The sequence below is a fragment of the Pelodiscus sinensis genome, chromosome 25 (genome assembly GCF_049634645.1).
Source record: "Pelodiscus sinensis isolate JC-2024 chromosome 25, ASM4963464v1, whole genome shotgun sequence".
Taxonomy (NCBI): Eukaryota; Metazoa; Chordata; order Testudines; family Trionychidae; genus Pelodiscus; species Pelodiscus sinensis.
The window spans coordinates 19502567-19527294 of NC_134735.1; the positions used below are offsets into that span (position 1 = coordinate 19502567).

Below are 24728 nucleotides of genomic sequence, written 5' to 3' on the forward strand. Positions count from 1 at the left end.
ATAGCTTCGGGCCTCAGCATGTCTTAACCCGGTGTTGCAGCCAGGTATGGGCAGAGATATGTATAATTTTTGTGGGTTAAATCTATGCAGCCATGTCTAAATACTTGTTTTTTGAAGGGAGGATTTTCTACAAGAACAGCAAATTGCTGAACGACTAAATAAACGTTTTGGTTCTGCAGAATGAATGGAGAGAATGGAAAAGGGACATTTTTTCTGGTTTTATTCTGTCCAGGTGCCAGATATCCTGAGTAGAATATATCTTCATATGCCTACCATCAAGCAGGGTAGCTTGAGGCAGTTCCTGGTGGAGTCAGTGTCCATTCTAGCTCACCATCACCTAGAGGCAGTGATCTTCAGCCTCCTCATCAAACGTCTGCCGATGGACAGGTATATACTGCTCCTTACAGTGTTCATTTTGGTAACCATGGATCCCACGGCTTCACTGGAAGATGTAAGGCTTCATTTAAGCCACAGACAGTTTGAGATAATTCCTAAAGGTTAATAGCTTGGGTCTTTCTGCAGAAAGGTCCAAGACCATGTCAAGGTGGGTGCAGGGAGAAATTAAGTGTCATTCTGTTTCCATTAATTAATAGTTGCTTTGGCATCCTAAAGACTTCCCTTTACTGGCATCACTGGAGTGGATTTTTGCTTCTCCAGACCCCTGAACTAACATCACCCTGGAAATTGCCAGTGACTGTTCGTTTTCTGGTAGCATGAAAGCTTCAAATCCAAATTCCTGGCTGATTAGCAAGGATAGGGTACCAGGCTTTTGGTATCAGCAAGGGTATGGCTGCTGGAATGGAGTTGTCATTCTTGGTACTTAAAGACAGGGCGGTAAGCATATCTATCATTTCATTCAAACATCCCTAGCTGAATTATCAGTCATCAGTGCTGGAATCTAAGAACATAAGAACGGCTGTAGTGGGTCAGACCAAATGTCCATCTAGCCCAGGATCCTGTCTTCAGACAGTGGCCAATGCCAGGTGCCCCATAGGGAGTGAACAGAACATGCCCATTCTGGCAAATAGAGGCCAGGGAATGCCATTTGTGAAGAGGTCATGGGCTAGCCACAAATATTTGTTCTCGTAGTTGTACATCCAGTTAGTAGGAAGATCATGATTCCATATCTACTGAGAAGTAGGAAAACAGGAACTGTGATTAGAGCTCTGTGTCCTTTCCTTCTGAAGTCTAGCATTAATGGTTATGGTGCAGTAAGACTAGGGTTGTGTCTATACAGCACCCTAAACTTGAAATAAGATGCACAATTTGCACTCCGCAAATTGCGTATCATATTTTGCATAGCCTATTTTGAAATGTGGCGCTTCTACACAGCACCAAATGTCGAAATAATGCGCTATTTCAAGCCATCCCTTATCCCTCATGCAACAAAGTTTCTTGGGATGGCAAAATAGTGTGCCCATTATTTTGAAAAATATTTCAAAATAACGGGCTGCTTGTGTAAATGTGGGGTAGCTATTTCGGGATACCTCCAGGATCCCAAAATAGTCATGCACTGTAGAAATGTAACCTGAAATGTAACTTAACTTAGTTCTGTAACTAGAAACTCAATATGTAAAACATGAGGACCATATAAGGAGGACAGCACTCTGAACTTGCTCATCATAGGCAGGGCTTGACAAATAATACAATCTACTCACCCATGGCGTGTAGATTGTAACCTGGAAGAGCCGGGTTCGGGCGACCTGTGCATGCGCAGAACGATCTGTGCATGCACAGTTCGCCGGACAGCGCGGTTGGTGAGCCCTGATCATAGTCAAGGAGAAAATGTGTTCTTTACTTGAATATGATGCATATAGTCAGAGCCACAAAAGTCTCCAGGGGTCACATATAACTTATGTTAAATTGCAGTGACACCACTGAGCTGTGGAGATCTCTGGGGACAGATCCCTTGCTCGCCCCTCAAGTCCTGAAGGTCCTAATAGAAAAAATAAAGACTCCAACAAGCCAAGAAGGAAGGATGACCTCAGAGACAAAAACTGACCTGCATTTAGCAGCTGCTGAACCTCTCACAGTAAGTTAGACGACAGACATGTATTTCTCTGCCTTGTGACAAACATGCTGATGGAAAGCTAGATGAGTGGTATAATATTGTCATATGGGCACTTCTTTTCTGAAGTCCTGTTTCCTGGATTCCAGCTGTGCTTTCTGTGGAACAACAGATGGCAGATTTAGAGTATGTGGCTGATTCACTTAATACTATCTGGCAATTAGAAAGTCTTTGAATCAGATTTCTTACAGTGCTTTGCAGATGTTTTGTACAACTCACAACATGCCTTGATAGGTCGTACACATTTTTACAGATATGGGACGCTAAGGCACACATGGAGTGAATTGCTCTCGGTCATTCATCAAGTTAGTGACAGGAGTGAGAATTTAGTCCAGCAGGTATCAGAAGGGGAGAGAGTGTGATAGTGTTAGGAAGAGACCTCTTCTTTTACCATGCTCTCCTTTCAGGCAACATGTGCCATCTTTGAAGTGGTGTCAGCATTGCAGCTGAGCAAAACTGTGCAGGAGCTGTTCCCGGAGTTGTTTACTGTTCTCCTGCAGCAGATCAGCCAAACCCTAAGACAAAAGATGCCTTTGCCCAGGATGAGCAGCCGAAGGAGGTTATTCAGAAAAGGACAACAACTATGTGAGGGCAACCCTTGCAGGTAATTAGAAGAAAGGGAGCAAAACAAAGAGAATCCCAGTCCATTTGGGTGACACTCCCCAGGAGTTCTCAGGGTTATGAGGCACCTTACCATCACCTGCTTTTAATATGAGAAAGTCTTGTTTGTGCTTGCTATAGGTCAGTTCCCTGAAACCACCAAGCTCTGGCAACACAAACACTACTATCTAGGCCTCCTCAGGCCTCAGTCTCTTTGTCCTCTCTTTCTGACTACAGCTTAGAGAATCTCTATCAACGGATTCTCCTCTAAGAGAAGTCTCCCTGCGATGTACGTGCATCTCCGCACCAATCAGCGTTCCCCCATCTCTTAGTTTAAAAACTGCTCTACGGCCTTTTAATGTTTAGTGCCAGTAGTCTGGTTCCACCCTGGTTTAGGTGGAGCCCATCCTTCCTGTATAGGCTCCCCCTCTCCCAAAAGTGTCCCCAGTTCCTGATAAATCCAAACCCCTCTTCCCTACACCATCGTCTCATCCATGCATTGAGACTCTGAAGCTTTGCCTGCCTACCTGGTCCTGCGCGTGGAACTGGAAGCATTTCCAAGAATGCCACCATAGAGGTCCTGGATTTCAGTCTCTTTCCTAGCAACCTAAATTTGGCCTCCAGGACATCTCTCCTACCCTTCCCTATGTCATTGATACCTACATGTACCACGACCACCGGCTCCTCCCCAGCACTAGACATAAGTCTATCTAGATACCTCGAGAGATCTGCAACCTTTGCACCAGGCAGTCAAGTGACCATACAGTTCTCCTGGTCATCACAAACCCAACTATCTATGTTTCTAACGATCGAATCACCCACTACTAACACCTGCCTCTTCCTAACATCTGGCATTCCCTCCCCCTCAGAGGTATCGTTGGTGCGAGAGGATACCGCAACATCCTCGGGAAGGAGGGTCCCAACTACGGGATGGTTTCCCTCTGCTCCCATTGAATTCTCTGTTCCCTTGAGACTTTCATCCTCCTTAAGAGCACTGGGACTCTCAGACTGGAGGTGGGACAGTACTACAGTGTCCTGGAAAGTCTCATCAACATAGCTCTCTACCTCTGTTAGCTCCTCCAGTTCAGCCACCCTGGCCTCCAAAGCCCGAACTCGGTCTCTGAGGGCCAGGAGCTCCTTGCAACAGGTGCACACATACGCCACTCGCCCACAGGGCAGGTAATCATACATGTTACACTCGACGTAATAAACAGGATAGCCCCCACTCTGCTGCTGGGCTTCTGTCTCCATTTTTTTATGAATAAATTTAAGTAAAAACTGGGCTTATTAAATCTCTGGAATATAGATTATTATAAAAGTTAGGTTTAAAGAAGATCAGAAGTCACTAGTGCCCTCTAAACTCCCACTCCAAAGTCCCTCTCCAAGCTCCCTGTTCGCGGACTCACAGGCTTATATAGCTCTGGTAGCCCCTCCCCCGACTGAGGCTCAGCCAATTAACATAGGCTTCTAGATTTCAAACCTTTTAGAAGCTCCTTCAAACAAACAAACAAACAAACAAACAAACAAACAGACAAACACCAAACTAAACCAAACAGAGAAACACAAGCTCAGCACACAATAAATACCCCCCCCCCCCACACACACACACAAACACACTCCCTTTTCATCCATCTCACACACAACAGTCTTGAGCCCCCACTCAGTAGCTTGGGAAATTCACACACCTCTGGACGCCTCTGAGAGGCAATGCTTCCCCACTTGCAAGCACAGAGTCTGAGTGTAGAAAAGAAACTTTTAATGAAAGAGAGAGAGAGAGAGGTCACATGGCATTAGCTTGGGAAAATACCACAGCCAGAGTTCATAACCAACCCACGAGTAACCATCCCAGCTCAAATGGATTGAGCAATGTCCTTTGCCCCTCAGGCTCACTAGTCCAACAATGTAAGGGTCCCATTCACCTACCCAAACTTTCTCCATACCCCACTTCAAACGCCCCACTTACAGCTCTGTCAGTACAGTCCCAGACACATCACCCTGATGACTCCACCCATTGAGCCTGAGGCCATGCCACCTTCGTGCTGCTCTTGTGGTCTGCTGCTCCACCAGCCGCTCTGCTGGCTGCCTGCCACTGCTCCTCTCCAGCTGCCCTGCTGGCCACCCTCTGGTCTCTCCCACCAGCCCCTCTGCTGGCCGCAATGGGTCTGGCTCCAGGCCAAACCAGTGACTTCAGCTCTTAGTGATTTCAACTCTTTAGCTACCACCTAGGCTGGCAAAAAGATTCCAGCTTCCACTGGAATAACAAAAAGACTCCTAATGGAGTCTGCTTTAGGTCTACCCTTAGAAGGCGGGGGGGGGGGGGGGGGGGAAGGAGAGAGACAGGTTGAACCAGCCTTACAGCTGACACCTGGCAGGCATGAAGCAGGCTGGCTCAAGCCCTTTGTCCCCAACTCAGTTCACTCAGCTCTGGAAGGGGGAGGCTTGTTTATCTGAGACCCCTGATGATGACCCACCAATGATGGTGTCTCTCCTGCAAGCACTGGTGTCATATTTTACAGTTCCTACATTTAGGGGTAGCATGGTTTGTGACCCCACAACAGCCAAATTAGTTACAATACATCACATTCCATTCTGACAACCAGTCCTCCATGAGCCCTGGCTGAATTGGATTTATATAACCACACCCCAGATTCCTTCCCCATCCCAGCATGAAGCAGTTAATTATCAGACAGGCCTGTATTTACATATCAACAGTTAATTATCTTACAGGGCTAAACAATTTGAGTGAGCATGCCCACCCCCAAAATGTGGTGTAGTCTCTCCTTTTCGCTGGCTGATTGCAAGCAGTAGTTCAGCCCCTGCTTACACTTATACTTTAGAACTCAGCTCTGGAAAACATACAACACTTAGATGTATTTATAGGGAAAACAAGAACTGGTATATTATCAAAGAACAGAGATGTCAGTGATAATGAGTTAGAATACAGGCAAAAAATGGTTAGAGCCCTGCGCGAATACAAACATCTACTCCTGGACATGGAGATCTGCAGATAGACATTGGGTTCTGCACATCCACAGGGCTCTGCTCCCAAGAGCCATTGTGACCAACAGAGAGGCGCATGGCCCTGTCATGCCTGGGAACCAGTGTCCTGCACCAGCAGCTCCTCCCATCCGCACTGCTGTGTGGTGTCAGTTGAAGGGCACACATTGCTCTGTGTCTCGCAGGTCCACCTGCTGCTCTTTTAAGGGTAGCCAAAACTACATCAGGGTTATTTTCAGGCCCCACTTTGCAGAACGCTACCTTCTGTGGCTGGTTTCCATTTCCTGTCATAAAACTCTCCAAACTTCGGAGGAGTCGTTGCCCGTGTTGAGACTTTCTTGTCTGTACATACCGATGTGTAGACTATGTGCAGTGTTTTAATCCGCCTGTCCATGCATAGCACCGTTACATTATATCTCAGCTTTCTAGTCCCTCCTCCAGATGGAGGGAAAGTGTTTCCATTCAGAGAACTCCCTTTGAAAGGCTCTCCTAGCATTTGTCTCTTTTGCTCTCTGTTTCCCTCAAACACTCCTCTGTGTGTCCCTTTAGGCAGATTCCTTATTAATGGGATAATAGGTTTGTTGATTCTATAGCCCCACTCTAGCCAGGCAATCAGGTACATTTCTATCCAATTAGGCTTTCTCTGGGGAAGCTAATTAGTACTAGTAGTTACCAGAGTGCTGACCCCAAGTACAAGCTCTCAGCACCCTGTCACATCTCGCTGGACATAGGGCCCCAAAATATCCATTAGTGATCACTAATCTCTCTGTGTCCCAGCTTTTGGGGTCTGATTGTGAATTTTTTCCATATTACTGTACTGTGCTAGTGCCCATACGCCTTGCAGATAGGAGAAAGTGACTGCAAAATGTTGTCCATAGCAACACTAGTAATATGAGATGTATGAGACTGAAATACCTCCTGGAATTAAGTCCTTCCAAAAACAGTGGTCCCCAGGACACTGTCAATGGATGAACTGTCAATGAACAACAGCCCTGACAAGTAACTGGGGTTTCCTGACTGCTTAGGCTGTGCCTTTCTATTGGTTACTACAGTTCTGTGCCTCTTTTCCCCCAGGCTTTCTATTGAAGCATTAGAGGCTGTGCTTCTCAAGGCTGTGAATGAGAAGCTGATAAGAACACTCTGGAAGCAGAGAACTTGGATGCTTCTTGAAAATCCGCAGACTCACCACGAGGGGGTGTGTTTGCTGGTGAGGTAAGAGATCTAGGAGACAGCATTTCATCCTCAGGGATCGGCAACAAATAGAGTGACTGACAGGGAACTTTCAGGTATAGCTTTGTGCGGGGTGTCCTGGGTGAGAAACACAGAGCTTCCATGCGTAGGTTTTAGGTTGTATGGTCATAGCAGCTAAGCTTTTGAAGTGCACAGTCTGCCCCATAAGTGGTTCCTTTTGTCTTCCAGTGTTCTGCAAAGATCTGGACTAATAACATTGGAGATCATACAGAGCCTCCTCCCCTGGGTAAATTCCCCATCAGAAAATCAGCGAGTCACCAGCACAGCTTTCTTTGCTCAGGTATGAGCAGTTCCACCATTAGGCTGTTATCTGTTGTTTACCTTTCTCTGAGGAGTTGTACAGTTCACTTCATAGGAATTCATTTTAGATAGTAGAATGTGTCCTTTGTAAGGAAATCTCGCAAGGAACTTCATTACACCTTTCTTAATCATTTTCTCTTTGTTATTTTTGGGGTCTATACTAGCCTGGCCTAGCTGCCTATTCTAGTTGCTGGTTAAGAGAGAGTGAGAAAGATATAGATAGGCTACGTCTACATTGGCAAGATTTTGCGCAAATAAGGTATGTCTAACCTACAGCACTAATTCAATTTAACTTAATTCGAATTAGTTAATTCGAAATAAGCTAATTCAAATGAGTGCATCTAGACCTAAAAACTAATTCGAATTAGCATTTTGCTAATTCGAAATAGCATGTCCACATTGAGTGGACCCTGAACCGAAGTCAAGGCTGGCCAGAACCAGTGCCATCAGGGCATCAGGTTAGGACTTAAGGTGTGGAGCTGCTTCCTCAGGCTAGCCGAGGGCTGTGCTTAAAAGGACCCGACCCCCACCCTGGACAGACAGTTCTCAGGATTCCCCGCTTGCTTGTCTAACTCGATGGGGACAGCAAAGCAGTCCTGTCTTGGAGTGCCCTGAATGCCCACACTCGGCACATTACAGCACTCGACCATCAGCCCGGCTGCACTTGCCGCAGGCTGCCATCTGGGGGAGGTCAATCAGGGGGCTGTCAGGATCCAGGAGGCCCTACAGGAAAGCTTCCACCCCGAGGAGCCCGCAGAGCCACCCCAGTCCTCCCCATCGGGGGCTCGTGCCCCATTCCTCCCTCACCTCCTTCCACTTACCCTTCCCGAGCCCCCTCTTCCTGATGTAAAAAATAAAGGACACGTGTTCAAAAATAGAAACTCTCTTTATTTAACAAAACTGGGGGTGGGGGGGGGTGAGTTAACCTCTGGGGGACTGGGAAAAGGAGGTGGGAGAGGGGAAGAAAGAGGGTGGGAGAGGGGAGGTGGAAACCTGGGAGGAGGGAGCTGGAAGGGGGAAGCCAGGGGAAGAAGGAGGAGGGGAAGTATAAACCTATGGTACGCCATATCTTCAGAACTGTGTACAGATGTGGTCTTCTCACCTCAAAAAAGATATGGCCTTGGAAAGGGTTCAGAAAAGGGCAAGTACAATGATTAGGGGTTTGGAACAGGTCCCATATGAAGAGAGGCTAAAGAGACTGGGACTTTTCAGCTTAGAAAAGAGGAGACTGAGGGGGGATATGATAGAGGTCTATAAAATCATGAGTGGTGTGGAGAGGGTGCATAAAGAAAAGTTCTTCATTAGTTCCCATAATATAAGGACTAGAGGACACCAAATGAAATGAATGGACATCAGGTTTAAAACTAATAAAAGAAAGTTCTTCTTCACACAAAGTTCTTCTTATAGTCAACCTGTGGAACTCCTTGCCACTGGAGGATGTGAAGCCTAGAACTATAACAGAGTTTAAAGAGAAGTTAGATAAATTCATGGAGGTTGGGTCCGTGGAGTGCTATTAGCCAGGGGGTAGGAATGGTGTCCCTGGCCTCTGTTTGTGGAAGGCTGAAGATGGATGGCACGAGACAAATCGCTTGGTCATTGTCTTCGGTCCATCCCCTCTGGGGTACCTGGTGTTGGCCGCTGTCGGCAGACAGGCTACTGGACTAGATGGACCTTTGGTCTGACCCAGTACGGCCATTCTTATGTTCTTATGTTCTAAGCGCAGGGCTCAGGGTCGGGGGTCTCACTGGAACAACTTGATTTTCATGCAAACCTGCTCCTGGATTTGGATGTGGCCTTTGGTGGCCAGGCTGGCAGCTATCCTGCCCTAGACGGCTGCATTCCTGTGCCTAGTGTGGAGGTCGTGGACGCTGGAGGCCTCCCCCCCCAAACCTCGATAATGTCCACGATCTCCGCACTAGACCACGCGGGCGCCTGCCTCTTGTGGCCCTGGGCAGGCTCCTAGGAGCCGCCAACCTGGTCCTGGGAAGAGGCGGAGGGCTGGGTGGCAGCGGGTGGCTGGCTCATGCCATGCCAGGTGCAGGGTCTGCTGGCTGGGTGCTGGCAGGCTTGCCACTGGCACAGGCACTGTAGCCAAACCGTGCCCCTTTAAGGGCTCTGGGGCTGGGAGAGGGGCAGAAAAGTTTCCCTGGTTTGGCCCAGAGTGGCCATCAGGGCAACCTGATTAGGGTTAGCCTCCAACTAGTTCGAATTAAGTGGCTACACAGCCCTTAATTTGAACTACTTAATTCGAACGAGGCGTTACTCCTCGTAGAATGAGGTTTACCTAGTTCAAATTAAGCGCTCCGCTAGTTCGATTTAAATTCGAACTAGCAGTTTGTATGTATAGCCGCTATTAAAGTTAATTCGAACTAACGGCTGTTAGTTCGAATTAACTTTGTAGTGTAGACATACCCATACTTTTAACGCGAGAGTTTTTGCGTTAGAATATTTGCGCAAGAGAGCGTCTACACTGGCATGTGCTGTTGCGCTAAGAGGCGCTTTTGTGCAAAATCATCCGTGCCAGTGTAGACGCTCTCTTGCGCAAGAAAGCCATTGGGCTTTCTTGCACAAGAAATTAATGTGGCCTGTCTACACTGGCCTCTTGCGCAAGAACAGTTGCACAGGAGGGCTTTTTCCTGAGCGGGAGCATCATAGTTTTTGCGCAAGAAGCACTGATTTTAGACATTAGAATGTCAGTGTTCTTGCGCAAGAACTCCCCGCCAGTGTAGACAGGCAGCTGCTTTTGCGCAAAATCATGCCAATGTAGATGTAGCCATAGAATTTGAGTTACTAGACCTTTTCTGACAATTCCTAGGGCTAATACTAACCAACAGCTCCTGATTTTGGTCTAGCTCAGCAAATCTTCTAAATGAATCTAGTGTCCTAATACTATAAAATAAGCAACATACAAATACATTAACATCTATCTTAGATTCTCATTAATGTAGAATAATAGATTCATAGAACATTCGAACTGGAAGGGATCTTGAGAGGTCTTCGAGTCCCATCCCCAGCCATCACGGCAGGACCAAGCACAGTCTAGATCATCCCTGACAGGTGTTTGTCTAACCTGCTCTTAAATATTTCTAGTGATGCAGATTCCACAACCTCCTGAGGCAATTTATTGCAGGGTTTAACCACCCTGACAGGCAGGACGTTTTTCCTGCTGTCCAACCTAAACCTCCCTTGATGTAATTTAAGCTCATTGCTTCTTATCCTATCCTTAGAGGCCAAGGAGAACAATTTTTCTCCATCTTCCTTAAAACATCCTTTTAGAAACTTGTATTATCTGAGTACTTCAAAATGATAATGTAGTATCTGAGTGCCTCAAAACTCTTTAAAAGTATGTATCCCTACAATACCCCTGTGAGGCAGGGAAACACTATTAGTCCCATTTTGCAAAGAGGAAACTGATGCACAGAAGGCCTAAGTGACTTGCCCAACATCATCTAGGAAGTCTTTGAGGGTGCAGGAAATTGAACTGGAACCTCCTAAGTCCTAGGCTGCTAACTACTGGAGCATCCTCCCTCTCCACAGCCTTGCTATAACGTCTGTGTCATATTTCACATTTACGCTAAGTCGCTATTTTAGAGGCTCATCTGGTGGTTCTAGGAATCTGTTTGTGCCCCAAAATCTTTCTACACCCCACCTAGGAAAGGAGTCACAAACGTGGGTTTTCAAGGTCTGCCTAGAGAGGCCTCATGAAAGCTGCCAATCAGAGCCCAGCTGGCTCAGATATATGGAGCTACAGGGCTTTATTAGGTCAGTTTCTTTCAGGAAGTGGAGGGCCAAGAAAGGATGCTATTCTCTGGCCAAACCAATTCACAGGGGTTTATTTCAGGCAGCATTTTCTGAAGCTGAATTTGCAGAGAGAGAGTCCTTACGAGCCTTAAACATATAATTTGAGGGAGAAACTGAAAGTGGCCCCATAGGAAGAACCCAAGGAAAAAGTAGCAATGAACTGAAATGAAGCAATGACTCGCTGCTATTTCTAGGTTGGAACCAAGAGTAGTGGGCAGGCCCAGGTTCCCCAGTGGCATAAACCCGATGAAGGGGTGTGTCTAGACTACATGCCTCCTTCGACGGAGGCATGTAGATTAGCCACATCGGAAGAGGGAAATGAAGCTGCGATTAAAATAATCGCGGCTTCATTTAAATTTAAATGGCTGCCCCGATCTGCCGATCAGCTGTTTGTCGGCAGATCGGGGGAGTCTGGACGCGATGCCCCGACAAAGAAGCCTTTCTTCATCGACACAGGTAAGCCTGGTTTCACGAGGCTTACCTGTGTCGATGAAGAAAGGCTTCTTTGTCGGGGCATCGCGTCCAGACTCCCCCGATCTGCCGACAAACAGCTGATCGGCAGATCGGGGCAGCCATTTAAATTTAAATGAAGCCGCGATTATTTTAATCGCGGCTTCATTTCCCTCTTCCGATCTGGCTAATCTACATGCCTCCGTCGAAGGAGGCATGTAGTCTAGACACACCCAAGGGGACAGGGCTTATGGAGAGGTTGAACAAAGAACAGAATATAAAGGGTCCAGAGTTGGGGCTGAAGACCCTAGTGAGGGCAACAGGACCTAAAAGGCATTTGTTTGGACTTTGGGACTTGGCCAGAGGGCTGAGCCATGGAAGACTCACTAAGATCGACTGGCAGGATGCACCTGGGCGAGAAAAGGACTGTGGTATCAAATGCAGTCACTGAGAGGCTCTCAAGGGATGAGCAATCACCCATTATAGTGCCTAAAAGGAAAAATCCATGTTTTTAACACAGTACTCATTCGTATAGAATAATAAATTACAGTGTATTACGTGTCTCCTCAAATTATATTCGCTATCTTAATGAACATATTAGAGCTAATGGACATGTTGATTTTCTTTCAGCTAATGACTGATCCCATACTCAGGGAGAAGAGGTTGCTTAAGTCTGTCTTACACATCTTAGAAGAAAGGTTAGAGGACAATAACTGGATTGTCCGTCGAATGGCTGTAAGAGGCCTGGGAAATGTAGTCTATGGGGCACCTGAGAAGGTAAGATAGAATACTGAATACAATGCAGCATAACTAGAGAAACTAAAGGAAACAATTGCTCAGGATTTACAGAGGCCATGCACAATGCACTAGGCCAACTTCTGCTCTCTCATACCCCTGGAACCTCTTTGCAGTCAATACACAGCAGGTTGGTTCCCTTGGTAAGCTGGGCATAAGGAAACAATATGTACTTAATATGATCATATGTAAATGTATACTCCTAGGAATGAAGAGTGTAGGCCATACTTCCAAGATGAGAGAGATTCTATTCCAGGAAACAGAGACACTAAAAAACTCAAATCATGATAGATAATCAGCTGAACGTAAGCGCCCAGTACAAAGCTGTGACCAAAAGAGCTGAGGTGATCCTCGGAGGCATAGACAGAGGGATTCTGAATAAGAATAAAGAAGTTATTTTACCTCTGCTTATGGCACTGGTGTGAGAACTGCTAGAATACTATGTCAGGATCATGCCTGCAATTCAAGAAGGATGCTGATAAATTGGAGAAGAGTCACAAGAATTTTCAAAGGACTAGAAAATGTGCCTTTAGATTCAATGGGGGGGGGGGGGGGGGAGGAATGAAGCTAAACTAATTCAGACTGCTAGTAAGGCATACATTTTAATGGTAATTTTAATCATTGGAACCATTTACCAAGGGTTGTGGTGGGTTCTCTATCAGTAGCAACTTTAAAAACAAGATGGGCTGTTTTTCTAAAAGAGGTGCTCTAGTCAAACAGACATTATTTTGGGGAGGTTCTGTGTTGTGAAGGAGGTCACAATGGTCCCTTTTGGCCTTCAAATCTAAGTAATTAGAAATCTAATAGGATTACATAGGTGTAATATGGCACAGAGTTTGGCTTATTGTAGCTAGTACCTGATGTAAAATATAGCTATAGGTCACTAGGGGGCAGATGAAATTCCCACTGCTTCATAATTGCTAAAAAAACATATTAGAAATGTGGTTAGTGGAAAGTGTTTTTTAATGTCATATGTCTGAACAGGTGAAAAAGTACAAGAAGTTTCTTCTGGAGACACTGATCAGGACTTTAGAAGAGACTTTCAGTTTTGAAATCATTGTCGAATGCATGAAGGCACTGGCCAAAGTCCTGAAGGAGCTGAAAGGGAAGGACATAGGTTCTTCCTTCAGAGACCTCACCATAGAGATCCGGAAGTACTTCGATAATGTACGTGAACAGAAGCCTTCAACCCCAGTTCAGCTGACATTGATGAGGCTCCATTTACAATGCATGATGTGTCCTCACTGGGCATTGTTCATGTCAGAATGAAGTGATTTTAGGCCTTAGGGAAGAGATGTGTTTTATGGCGGAGCAGAGAATTAAGAAAATGAGGATGCCATCCCTGCTCCTTCAGTCTCACCCTTCTGTTCATCTTTATTTCCAATGAGAATGGCAAAGGAAGTATGAATACTAGATTAGGTAGCTGCATAACAAGGAAAATGGGCATACAGGGTGTAATAGACTGTTTTGGGCCTGCTCCATACGATTTTTATGTCACCTGGTTGAAATTATTCCATTTTGCAGAGAAGTTTGAGATTTCAAATTTTGGTTTTGTTCCTATTTGGGGGACACACCCCCCAGCCCAAATTTCAAATCTCTTTGTGAAACAGTAATACTATTCTCAACCCAGCTCTACTGGGAGCCTTGCCTGAGGGCAGTCTACTGGCAGACTATGCTGGAGACAGGGAACCTGGAAACACTGGGAATTAGAGGTGCCAGGGTGCACATTTCCTGGCTCCTTGTCAGCCTGCCAGACAGGCTGTTCTGAAGGTGAGGGCCAGGAAGCCCAAGATCTCAGTTAGCCTGCTAGATGGGTCACCAAGAAGCTGACCAAGTACCCCTACTTGGCTTCTGGAAGAATTTTGTCAAAATTGAACTGTCTTCAAAGTATTTTGAAGAATCAACACATTTGGCCCAAACGTGATTAATTCCAGTTCTTCTAAACTTCTGTAGTTGGAATCACTCTACTCTAATGTAGAAGAGACAGCTGTGCTAGATACATGATGTGGTTATCTCTTCGTTACCAACCTGTGTGGCTTTCTTGGCTATAGAAGGACAACACTCTTCGTGCATTGGCCTTTGTCCTGTTTGGTATCCTGGCCGGCTCTGCAAAGAGAAAATGGAAGGACTATTTTGCCAAGCAGGTTAGACAGAGCTGGGTCTCGCTTCTGCTGCACCTGCAAGATCCAAGCCCTGAAGTTTCAATGGTAAGAATGACAGTGACTTAAATACTAAGCAAAAAGAATCTTCCTCCTGTTGCCAGGGGAGCTCTGCTATTCCTTCCTGCAGTGGAGACCTAAATTCTTCCCTCAGTTCATTGCCCTCCTTTTGAGTCAATCCCAGACAGGCTGGTCCTTAGCAGCCAGGGTTATCTCACTGGAGTTCAGGATAGGTCATGGGTCTGATCCCAAGAGTTCATTCCTGCCTATCTCTGCACCCCACGTTCCTGCCTCCCCACAACAGAGGAAAGATCACAGCTATGCCTAGTGAAGCAGCTTTCATAGCTACATCTGTTCTGAAAAAACATTGCTGCTATCTCCAGTTTTCAGTATTATAAAATCATAGAACCATAGGTTTGGAGGAGACCTCAGGAGGTCACTGAGTCCAACCTCCTGCCCAAAACAGGACCAGCCACAACTAAACAATCCCAGCCAGGGCTTTGTCAAGCTAGGACTTGAAAACTCTAGATTTAGAGGTTCCGTTGCCTCCCTAGGTAACCCATTCCAGTGCTTCACCACCTTCCTAGTAAAATAGTTTTTCCGAATATCCAACCTAGACCTCCCCCACTGTAACTTGAGACCATTGCTCCTCATTCAGTCATCTAGTACCACTGAGAACAGCCTCTCTCCATCCTCTTTGAAATCCCCCTTCAGGTAGTTAAAGCCTTCTATCAAAGCTCCCCTCACTCTTCTCTTCTGAAGACTAAATAATCCCAAATCCCTCAGCCTCTCCTTGTAAATCATGTGTTCCAGCCTCCTAATCATTTTTGTTGCCCTCCGTTGGACTTTCTCCAATGTATCAACATGTTTTAAGTAATGGGGTGCCCAGAATTGGATGCAATACTCCAGAAGTAGAATCCCTTTCCCCCTATTAAAGTCATGCTGGCATATTTTCTGTCTATTACTTCAGGGGAATCCCTTTTATTCTTGGGGTAGATGAGCAGTCAAGGACATGAGTTCCATTTGAATGAGCACAATACGTGTTATGGAACAATTCAATGGTGCAACCCTCTTTTTCAGGAGTGCAGAGCTACATTTCATCTCTGTGCCCCATTTTTGGGACTGAAGAGGCTCCAAACTATACTTAATGAGCATCTTAGTTGCAGAACCGAGCTGAACCCTGAGGAGCTCCAGATGGATATCTGCAGACACCTTGTGAGTGACCTATAGAATTATATGAGATTATTGACAGCATAGGCTTGTGATGTAGAAGCAGGGGGAATGTGTGATGGGCAATGTAAGTATCTATGGGTATGTCTACGCTACAAAGTTAGTTTGAACTAACGGACGTTAGTTCGAACTAACTTTCATAGGCGCTACACTAGCGCTCCGTTAGTTTGAATTTAATTCGAACTAGCGGAGCGCTTAGTTCGAACTAGGTAATCCTCATTCCACGAGGATTAAGCCTAGTTCAAATTTACTAGTTCGAATTAAGGGGTGTGTAGCCTCTTAATGCGAACTAGTGGGAGGCTAGCCCTCCCCAGGTTTCCCTGGTGGCCACTCCGGCCAACACCAGGGAAACTCTATGCCCCCCTCCCGGCCCCGGACCCCTTAAAGGGGCACGGGATGGCTACGGTGCCCGTGCCAGGTGCAAGCCTGCCAGCACCCAGCCAGCAGACCCTGCACCTGGTGCGGATCGAGCCACCCACCCGATGCCCCCCAGCCCTCCCCCTCTTCCCGGGACCAGGCTGGCGGTTCCTGGGAGCTTGCCCGGGACCGCAAAAGGCGGGCTCCCTCCTGGGCTAGTGCGGACATCGTGGACCTCGTCCACGATCTCCACACTAGGCACAGGAAGGTGGCCGGCTAGGGCAGGAGAGCTGCCAGCCTGGCCACCCAGGAGCAGGAGTGCATGAAAATCAAGGTGGTCCACTGAGACCCCACGACCCTGAGCCCTGAGCATACAATGGCCATCCTGGGTCAGACCAAAGGTTCATCTATCCCGTAGCCTGTCTGCCGACAGCGGCCAACCCTAGGGACCCTGGAGGGGATGGACCGAAGACAGTGACCAAGCCATTTGTCTCGTGCCATCCCTCTCCAGCCTTCCACAAACTTTGGGCAGGGACACCTCTCCTACCCCCTGGCTAATACCACTCCATGGACCCAACCTCCATGGCTTGATCTCACTTCCCTTTAAACTCTGTTCTAGTTGTAGCCTTCACAGCCTCCTGCAGCAAGGAGTTCCACAGGTTGACTCTGTGCTTTGTGAAGAACAACTTTCTGTTACTAGTTTGAAGCCTGTTACCCATTCCTTTCCTTTGGTGTCCTCTAGTCCTTCTTTATGGGAACTAATGAAGAACTTTTCTGTATGCACCCTCTCCACCCAACTCCTGGTTTTAGAGACCTCTATCCTGTCCCCCCTCCGTCTCCTCTTTTCTAAGCTGAACAGTCCCAGTCTCTTTAGCCTCTCTTCATATGAGACCTGTTCCCAACCCCTGATCATTTTAGTTGCCCTCCCCTCTGCCACCCTCTCTCTTCCCCTCTCCCACCCCCTTTTCCCAGTCTCCCCCAGTTTTGTTCAATAAAGACAGATTCCATTTTTGAACACAATTGTCCTTTATTTTGTACATCAAGAAGAGGGGCTAGGGAAGGGTAAGGGGAAGGAGTTGAGGGAGGAATGGGGTACGCGCCCCCGATGGGGAGGACTGGGCTGGCTCTGCGGGCTTTTGGGGTGGAAGCTCTCCTGCAGCCCCCCAATTGCCCCATCTCCCCAGATGGCAGGCTGCGGCAAGTGCAGCCGGTCTGATGGCCAAGTGCTGTGATGTGCCCAGTGTGGGTACTCCGGGCACTCCAAGCCAAGACTGCTTTGCAAGCGGGGCACCCCTGAGAACTGTCTGTCCGGGGTGGGGGTTGGGACCCTTTAAGCACAGCCCTCGGCTAGCCTGAGACAGCATCTCCACGCTCTAAGTCCTCCTCTGATGCCCTGCCGGCACTGCTTCCGGCCATCCTTAAGCCCGGTTCAGGGTCCACTTAATGTGGACGTGCTAGTTCGAATTAGTAAAATGCTAATTCGAACTAGTTTTTTAGTCTAGATCCGTTAGTTTGAATTAGCTTAGTTCGAATTAAGTAATTCGAACTAAGTTAGTTCGAATTAACGTTGTAGTGTAGACGTACCCTATTAGAGTGGGATACAGGACTGAGGGTGAGAGGAATGTAAATCTGCCCTAGATTCCCACTTTCCCCACTTCTACACAGCCTCCTGTCCTTTCTTCTATTTACTTGTTTAAATTAAAAAAAAAAGTCTGAGTGAGTCCAATAACTGACAGCAGTGGCAAGAGGAACACAGACTGTTTACTTGTGGTTTGTAAAGGCATGTGTTGGCAGTCAAAGGGCATTTCTAGCCAGAGAGAGCTCATGTGTCCCTGATTTTCTCTAGGCCAAAGAGAAGGCTGAGCTACTGGAGAACTTTTACAAAACCACCATCAGATACTTCCGCAGCAGCTGGGAAGAGATCCGGGCAGCTGCAGCCAAGTTAGCTGGTGAGAGAAAGTGTGCCATGTCCCTTTTGGTATTCCCTTTGAGGTAGACAGAAAAAGTCCCTGTGTGCAGCACTGAGCTACTATTAATCTCTCCGTGCTGTGACTTCTCATGCATAAATGGAGATGTTAATGTTCTCCTACTTCTCCAGTGTGGTGTTAGGAGGAATTTGTAATTTGCAATTGAATGCTTTGAGATGGCGCAGTCATTTAGTAGCAGAGGCTGGCACACTGTCACGTAGGGTATGTTTATTCTCCGATCAAACTAGTGTGCTAAAAATAGAGTAGCTGTGGCAGGAGTAGCAGGAGGGGTTAACTATTCCAAGGATGATCCCATCCAAACCCAAAAGTCTGTTCTCAAGGTGGCTAGCTCCTCCGACTGCTTCTGTCATCTGACCTGCACTCTATTTTTAGTAGTCAGAGTTAGTGTGGACTCAAACTATAGACCTAAGCTCAGTGTTGTTCACTGTTCCTTACTGGTGCTTCATCACTGGGAGGTAGGCAGGCCACCGCCACACAGTGCCTGCTGTTGCAGGTTCCTGATTGCCTTGCCCAGGAAGCACTAGATTCCTCCCCTTTGGCCCTGTGCCATCCTTTCCTTAGCACACCCATGCAAGCCAGGCAAGCATTGTGGCCTAATTAATTTATCCATGTGAGATCCTTGCTTAGTACGCACTTATTTCTGGCCCCAGCCCTTTGTTCACACCACTAGATTAATACACTATCCTAGTATATCTCCAATAACTGACAGCAGTGGCAAGAGGAACATAGATTGTTTAAAGCAAATGAGGTTTTATGTAAACATTCTTAATTTTTTTCTCTTATTCTCTTCAGTGTGGACGCTAAACTTTTCTAGTATTTTCTTGCCTACAACTCACCGTAGACCCACAATAGAAGCCAAAGGGCCAATGTTATCACCTTGCACTTAACAAGAGAAGGTTTTTTATTGATGTTTATTTTACACTGCTTATTTAGGCATCATCCTGGAACATACGGACACCAAGAATATGAAATGGCTGGACATGGAACATCTGTTGACCTGTAAGTAACAAATACAGGTGAAATCCCATTCATTAGTGAGTTATAAAGAAATTTAGCTGACAAGCAAGCAGTAACTGATACCACAGGTGTGAAGTGCATCAGCCACACATCAAAGGACAGATTCAGCTTTAGTCTGCTCTGAAAGAGGTACGTCTACACTACAGCGTTAATTCAAGTTAACTTAATTCGAAATAGTTAATTTGAAATAAGCTAATTCGAATTATGCATCTATACACAAAACCTATTTCAAAATAGCATTTTGTTATTTTGAAATAGCGCGTCCACACTGAGTGGACCCTGAACCGAAGTTCAGGCTGGCCGGAACCAGTGCTGGCAGGGCATCAGGTTAGGACATAGTGTGTGGGGCTGCTGCCTCAGGCTAACTGAGCTCCGTGCTTCACGGGACCCTACCCCCACCCCGAACAGACAGTTCTCAGGGTTCCCCGCTCGCTTGTCTACCCCGATGAGGGACAGCAAAGCAGTCCTGTCTTGGAGTGCCCTGAGTGCCTGCACTCGGGACACCACAGCACTCGGCCAGATGGAGCCAGAGCTGCCCCTGGGCACACCGGTGCGTCTCGTAGGGTTGTTGCCATCAGCCCAGCTGCACTTGCTGCAGGCTACCGTCCGGGGAGTCCATCGGGGGGCTGTCAGGATCCAGGAGGCCCTGCAGGAGAGTGTCCACCCCGAGGAGCCCTCAGAGCCACCCCGGTCCTCCCCACCGGGGGCTCGTGCCCCATTCCTCCCTCACGTCCATCTACTTACTCCTCCCTAGCCTCCCTTCCTGATGTCAAATAAAAGACATGTATGTTCAAAAATAGAAACTGGGTTTATTGAACAACAGGGTGAACCTCTGGGGAGACTGGGAAAAGGAGGTGGGAGAGAGGAATAGAGTGGGTGGGAGAGGGGAGGGTGAAACCTGGGAGGAGGAAGTTGGAAGGGAGAAGCAAAGGGAAGAAAGGAGAAGGGAAGATCAGGGCCCAAGGTTGGGGGTCTCACCGCACCAACTTGATTGTCTGCAAACCTGCTCCTGGGTTCGCATGTGGCCTTTGGTGGCCAGGCTGGCAGCTATCCTGCCATTGGCGGCCGTGTTCCTCTGTCTAGTGCGGAGATCATGGATGCTGGGGCATCCCTCCCAAACCTGAATAAGGTCCATGATCTCCACCCTGGACCAGGAAGGCACCCGCCTTCTCCAGCCCCTGTCAGGCTCCTGGGTGCTGGCAGACTGCTCCTGAGGAGCAGTGGAGGGTTGGCTGCCAGTGCCTTGCTGGCTCACGTTTTGTGGCTACTGGCTCAGGGGCCCCGGTGGCCACTGCTGGCTCTTGGCTGGTAGGCTTGGATCTGGCACGGGCCAGGGTCTATCCCTTTAATGGCTCTGGGGCCAGGGGGAGAGGAGAGTAAGTTTTCCTGGTTGTGCCCAGAGTGGCCACCAGGGCTCCCTGGGAAGGGCTGGAGGCCCCCTATTTTGAATTAATTGTCTACACAGCACTTAATTTGAAATAGCTATTTCAAATTTGGTGTTACTCCTCGTAGAATGAGGTTTACCAAATTTGAATTAAGCGCTCTGCTATTTCGAATTAATTTCGAAATAGCGGTTTGCATGTATAGATGCTATTAAAGTTAATTCAAAATAACAGCTGTTATTTTGAATTAACTTTGCGGTGTAGACGTACCTGGAGGAAACTGCAGCCAGTGTGATATAAGTCAGTGCATCTCCTGGCTATCCTGGTAATGCCTCTTCCCAACCTGTGTGATCCACTCTTTGGGCTCCATCGGCTCCCTGGGAGCCACTTTTTGCTACCCCAAACTCCACACCATCAGATTTATTTCTGTCAGGAGATGTAAACTAACTTAAAAGCAGAAGCTATTGAGTCAATGGAGCACCTTCCAATTGGATGAGTTTCTGGTAGGGTCAGGGTCTCCCCTCTCCCCCCTCCTCCATCTCAGTTTGGAGCTTGGAAGGATCCCAATGGAGGAACCTAAAGCTTTGTTTGTACAGAGAGCTTCTGTAGCTTGGTACTCACTGGTACTAAATCTCCAGCTACTGCAGGCATAGGTGACTATATGAAAAGTGAGTCATATTCTCTGTAATTCCAGCTCTCCAGGTCCTACAGAATGACCCAAGTCCCATTGTCCAGCTGGTGGCAACTCAGGTCCTAAGAGACATCTGACCTGGATGAGTGCTCGGGGAATGAAGCACAGACAAATAGAACAAAGAGCTCCTGCTACCTTGTCACATCCATTGCTTCACTGGGGATTGCTGGAGGACAATGTGCTCTGTCTGTGCCAGCTTCTGTTTCCAGCTTGCACCTCATATACTTGGGTGGGAAGCGAGACATGGGTGGTATGCGGCCAGCTACAGTGACTGAACGCTATATCTGCTAGCTCTCCATGGGGTAAGGGAGTAGTATAAGGGCCCTACCATCAATCAAACATTAGCCCCGCCCCCTGAATCCGGAAGTCCCCACCCCCCCGACTCCCCGGAAGTCCCTTCTCCCTTGTCACCGGCAGTCCCGCCCCTGGAGGGTAGTACATCCGGGTCGAGAGGGACAGGTGACCGGAAGTTAAAAAGGATGTCATGTGACCCCCATTAGGCCCGTCCCCTGCCACCGGAAGTCCCGCCCTTGGGGGTAATACATCCGGGGTCAAGAGGGGCAGGTGACCGGAAGTAAGGGGTGTCATGTGACCCCTCTAAGGACTTGCCCCGCCTCCCTCTACCAATCAGGAAGGGCTTTCCCCGTAGGATCGCCCCGCGAACCGCTTTGACCAATGGAGGGGCAATTCCGGGACCGGATGACCCGCCCAGAAGTGGGTCATGTGACCCCTCTAAGAACTCGCCCCACCTCCCTCCACCAATCAGGAGGGGTTTTTTCCCTGTAGGACCGCCTCGTGAACTGCTTTGACCAATCGGGGGGCAGTTCCGGGACCGGATGACCCGCCCAGCAGTGGGTTGTGTGACCCCTCTAAGAACTCACCCTGCCTCCCTCTACCAATCAGGAGGGTTTTTTTCCCTGTAGGACCACCCCACAAATCGCTTTCACCATTCGGGGGGTGCTGTTCTGGGACCCGTTGACCAGACCGGAAGCTGGTCGTGTGACCCCTCTAAGAGCTTCCCGTGACACCCTCTGTCAATCAGAGCATAGCACTTCCCCATAAGTTCTAGCGCCACACTAAAGAGGCCATCTTGTTCCAAGAGCGCGTGTTTCAGAGAGCGTGCAAACGCTGAGCGGAAACATGGACTCCTTCACCACCCCCACCAGGAGTTTGGAGTTTGTTTTGGTGACGAGGGCCTTCCACCACATGAGAAGAAAGCGCCACATCAGCAACAGTTCCGAGGACAAGGGAGAGGCGAAAAGGGGCCCTTTGCCCCCTCTGCTATTGGATACACCAGATTCATCCTTGGCGTTCTCGTCAATGCTTTGTATCAGTGTTGAGCAAAAACAAGGTGGGCCCGGTTCGTCTTCCTCGTCCGATGCAATGCTGTCCCGGGTCTGACGGTCAGCTAGAAAGGCATCATCAAGCTGTCAAAAGATTGCCAGAAAGAAATAATGTAAGACGCTCTGGTCATTTTTTTTTTAAAGTTTTCAAAATCCCGGTTTCCTAACCCCATGATGCCCCAACTTCGATCTTTCATTTACCTATTTGGCTTCTTTTCCATGCGTCTTGTCCGACTCCTGGGAGCCATGGGCACCTTCTTCCTCCAGGCCATCTAGCTTGTCTGGCTGCATCGTGAGCGGTTGGGTTTCGGCGTCAGATATTGGTGTATCCATCAGCGGCTGGGCCAAAGGGCTCCCTTCAACTTCTCCTTCCTCCTCGGAACTGTCGCTGATGTAGCGCTTTCTTCTCGGCACCAAAACAAAGTTGGTGAAAGAAGCCATGTTTCCGCTCAGCGTTTGCACGCTCTCTGAAACACGCGCTCTTGGAACAAGATGGCCTTTTTTGTGTGGTGCTAGAACTTACGGGGAAGTTCTATGCTCTGATTGGCAAAGGGTGTCACGGGAAGCTCTTAGAGGGGTCACACGACCCGCCTCCGGTCTGGTCAACGGGTCCCGGAACTGCACTCTCCGGATTGGTCAAAGCAATTCGTGGGGCGGTCCTACAGGGAAAAAACCCTCCTGATTGGTAGAGGGAGGCGGGGCGAGTTCTTAGAGGGGTCACACAACCCACTGCTGGGCGGGTCATCCGGTCCCAAAACTGCCCCCCAATTGGTCAAAGGAGTTCGCGGGGCGGTCCTACAGGGAAAAACCCCCTCCTGATTGGTGGAGGGAGGCGGGGCAAGTTCTTAGAGGGGTCACACGACCCACATCTGGGCGAGTCATCGGATCCCAGAACTGCCACCCCGATTGGTCAAAGCGGTTCGCGGGGCGGTCCTACAGGGGAAAAACCTTTCCTGATTGGTTGAGGGAGGCGGGGCGAGTCCTTAGAGGGGTCACATGACACTCCTTACTTCCGGTCACCTGCCCCTCTTGACCCCGGATGTGTTACCCCCAAGGGCGGGACTTCCGGTGACAGGGGACGGGCCTAACGGGGGTCACATGACACCCGGTCAGCTGTCCCTCTTGACCCGGATGTACTACCATCCAGTGGCCGGACTTCCGGTGACAGGGGAGAAGGGAATTCTGGCGGTCAGGGGGCGGGACTTCCGGGGTCAGGGGGCAGGGCTAACATTTGATTGATGGTAGGGCCCTTGTACTACTTAGGGGATTACACATGCCGGGGGAATTCAATAAGGGTGTCTTTAATTGGCATTTAAGCATCTAACTGTGGATTTTGGTGATTTCCTTTAGATATCCAGGGCCTTTAACTGTGCTTGTATTGTCCAGTCCCATAAGTTGCTGAGTGTCCCCAAACTCCCTCTGATGTTATTGGGAGTTCAGAACACTCTGCCCTTCAAAGAAGGTACTCAGCAGATATCATTCGTCCTCCAAATTTAGAGGCTATGATCCTCCACCTCATAGAAAAAGTTTCCTGAATAGTTAGGTTTCTAGTCTCTCTCAGCACTTTACTCTTGCCCTCCTGGGTTCTGGGCCTATGAGGAGTCACCAGACAACAGTTAGCAAAGGAGGGTAAAAGGCTGAGGGGGTCTGGGATATCATTGTCTGTGGTTCTCAATGGGGAGAGAATCTTCCTGTGATGGCTGAATATGGGAAGGGGATCAGTGTTTTCCCCTGTTGAATTGACACTTTCTGATAATTCCCTATATTAGGTAATAGGAGTTCCCCTAATCTTGTGGTGTTTCCTGTTTTGGACATTGTTTTCCATTCCATATCCAGCAGCTTAATCCCAACCCATGTTATTATATTTATTAAGGGGCATTGTACAAATGCTGATGACTCGGTAAGTTTATTTCTCAGGTGCTGGCCATGCTGTGTCTCACAAACAGTCACCTGTAAATAACCCTCCCCTGTAAATAATATAGTGTTTGTATTTACTGTGCACATGTTTCCAATTAAACTCTTTGAAGTATCTGTTTCAATTACTCAGGGGCCTGATTTCTTCTTTCAGAGTATGTCTACACTACAGCATTATTTCAAAATATCTTATTTCGAAATAGCGCGTCTACACACAAAACGCATTTTGAAATAGCGTTTTGCTATTTCGAAATAGCGCGTCCACACTGAGTGGACGGTGAATCGCATTTAAGGCCGGACAGAACCAGGTCCGGCAGGGCATCAGGTCAGGAGTTACTTTGTGTGGCTGCTGCCTGAGGCCTGTGCTTAAAGGCACCCCCCTGGA

General features: G+C 48.0%; 1 protein-coding gene and 1 long non-coding RNA gene across 2 annotated transcripts; both read left to right on the plus strand.

Moving 5' to 3' along the window:
• The first annotated feature begins 240 nt into the window (after positions 1-240).
• Positions 241-2663, plus strand: LOC142819971 (uncharacterized). The gene is made up of 3 exons (XR_012897670.1): positions 241-387; positions 1870-2032; positions 2476-2663. It is a non-coding gene; the product is annotated as an uncharacterized LOC142819971 (long non-coding RNA).
• Positions 2664-7104: 4441 nt separating this feature from the next.
• On the plus strand, positions 7105-21544 carry LOC142819924 (protein maestro-like). The gene is made up of 8 exons (XM_075908837.1): positions 7105-7196; positions 12098-12244; positions 13247-13429; positions 14314-14469; positions 15502-15636; positions 17855-17957; positions 18930-18995; positions 21090-21544. The coding sequence occupies exons 2-8, from the start codon at positions 12101-12103 to the stop codon at positions 21161-21163; spliced, it is 861 nt and encodes a 286-aa protein (XP_075764952.1). The 5' UTR covers positions 7105-7196; positions 12098-12100; the 3' UTR covers positions 21164-21544.
• Positions 21545-24728: the final 3184 nt, after the last annotated feature.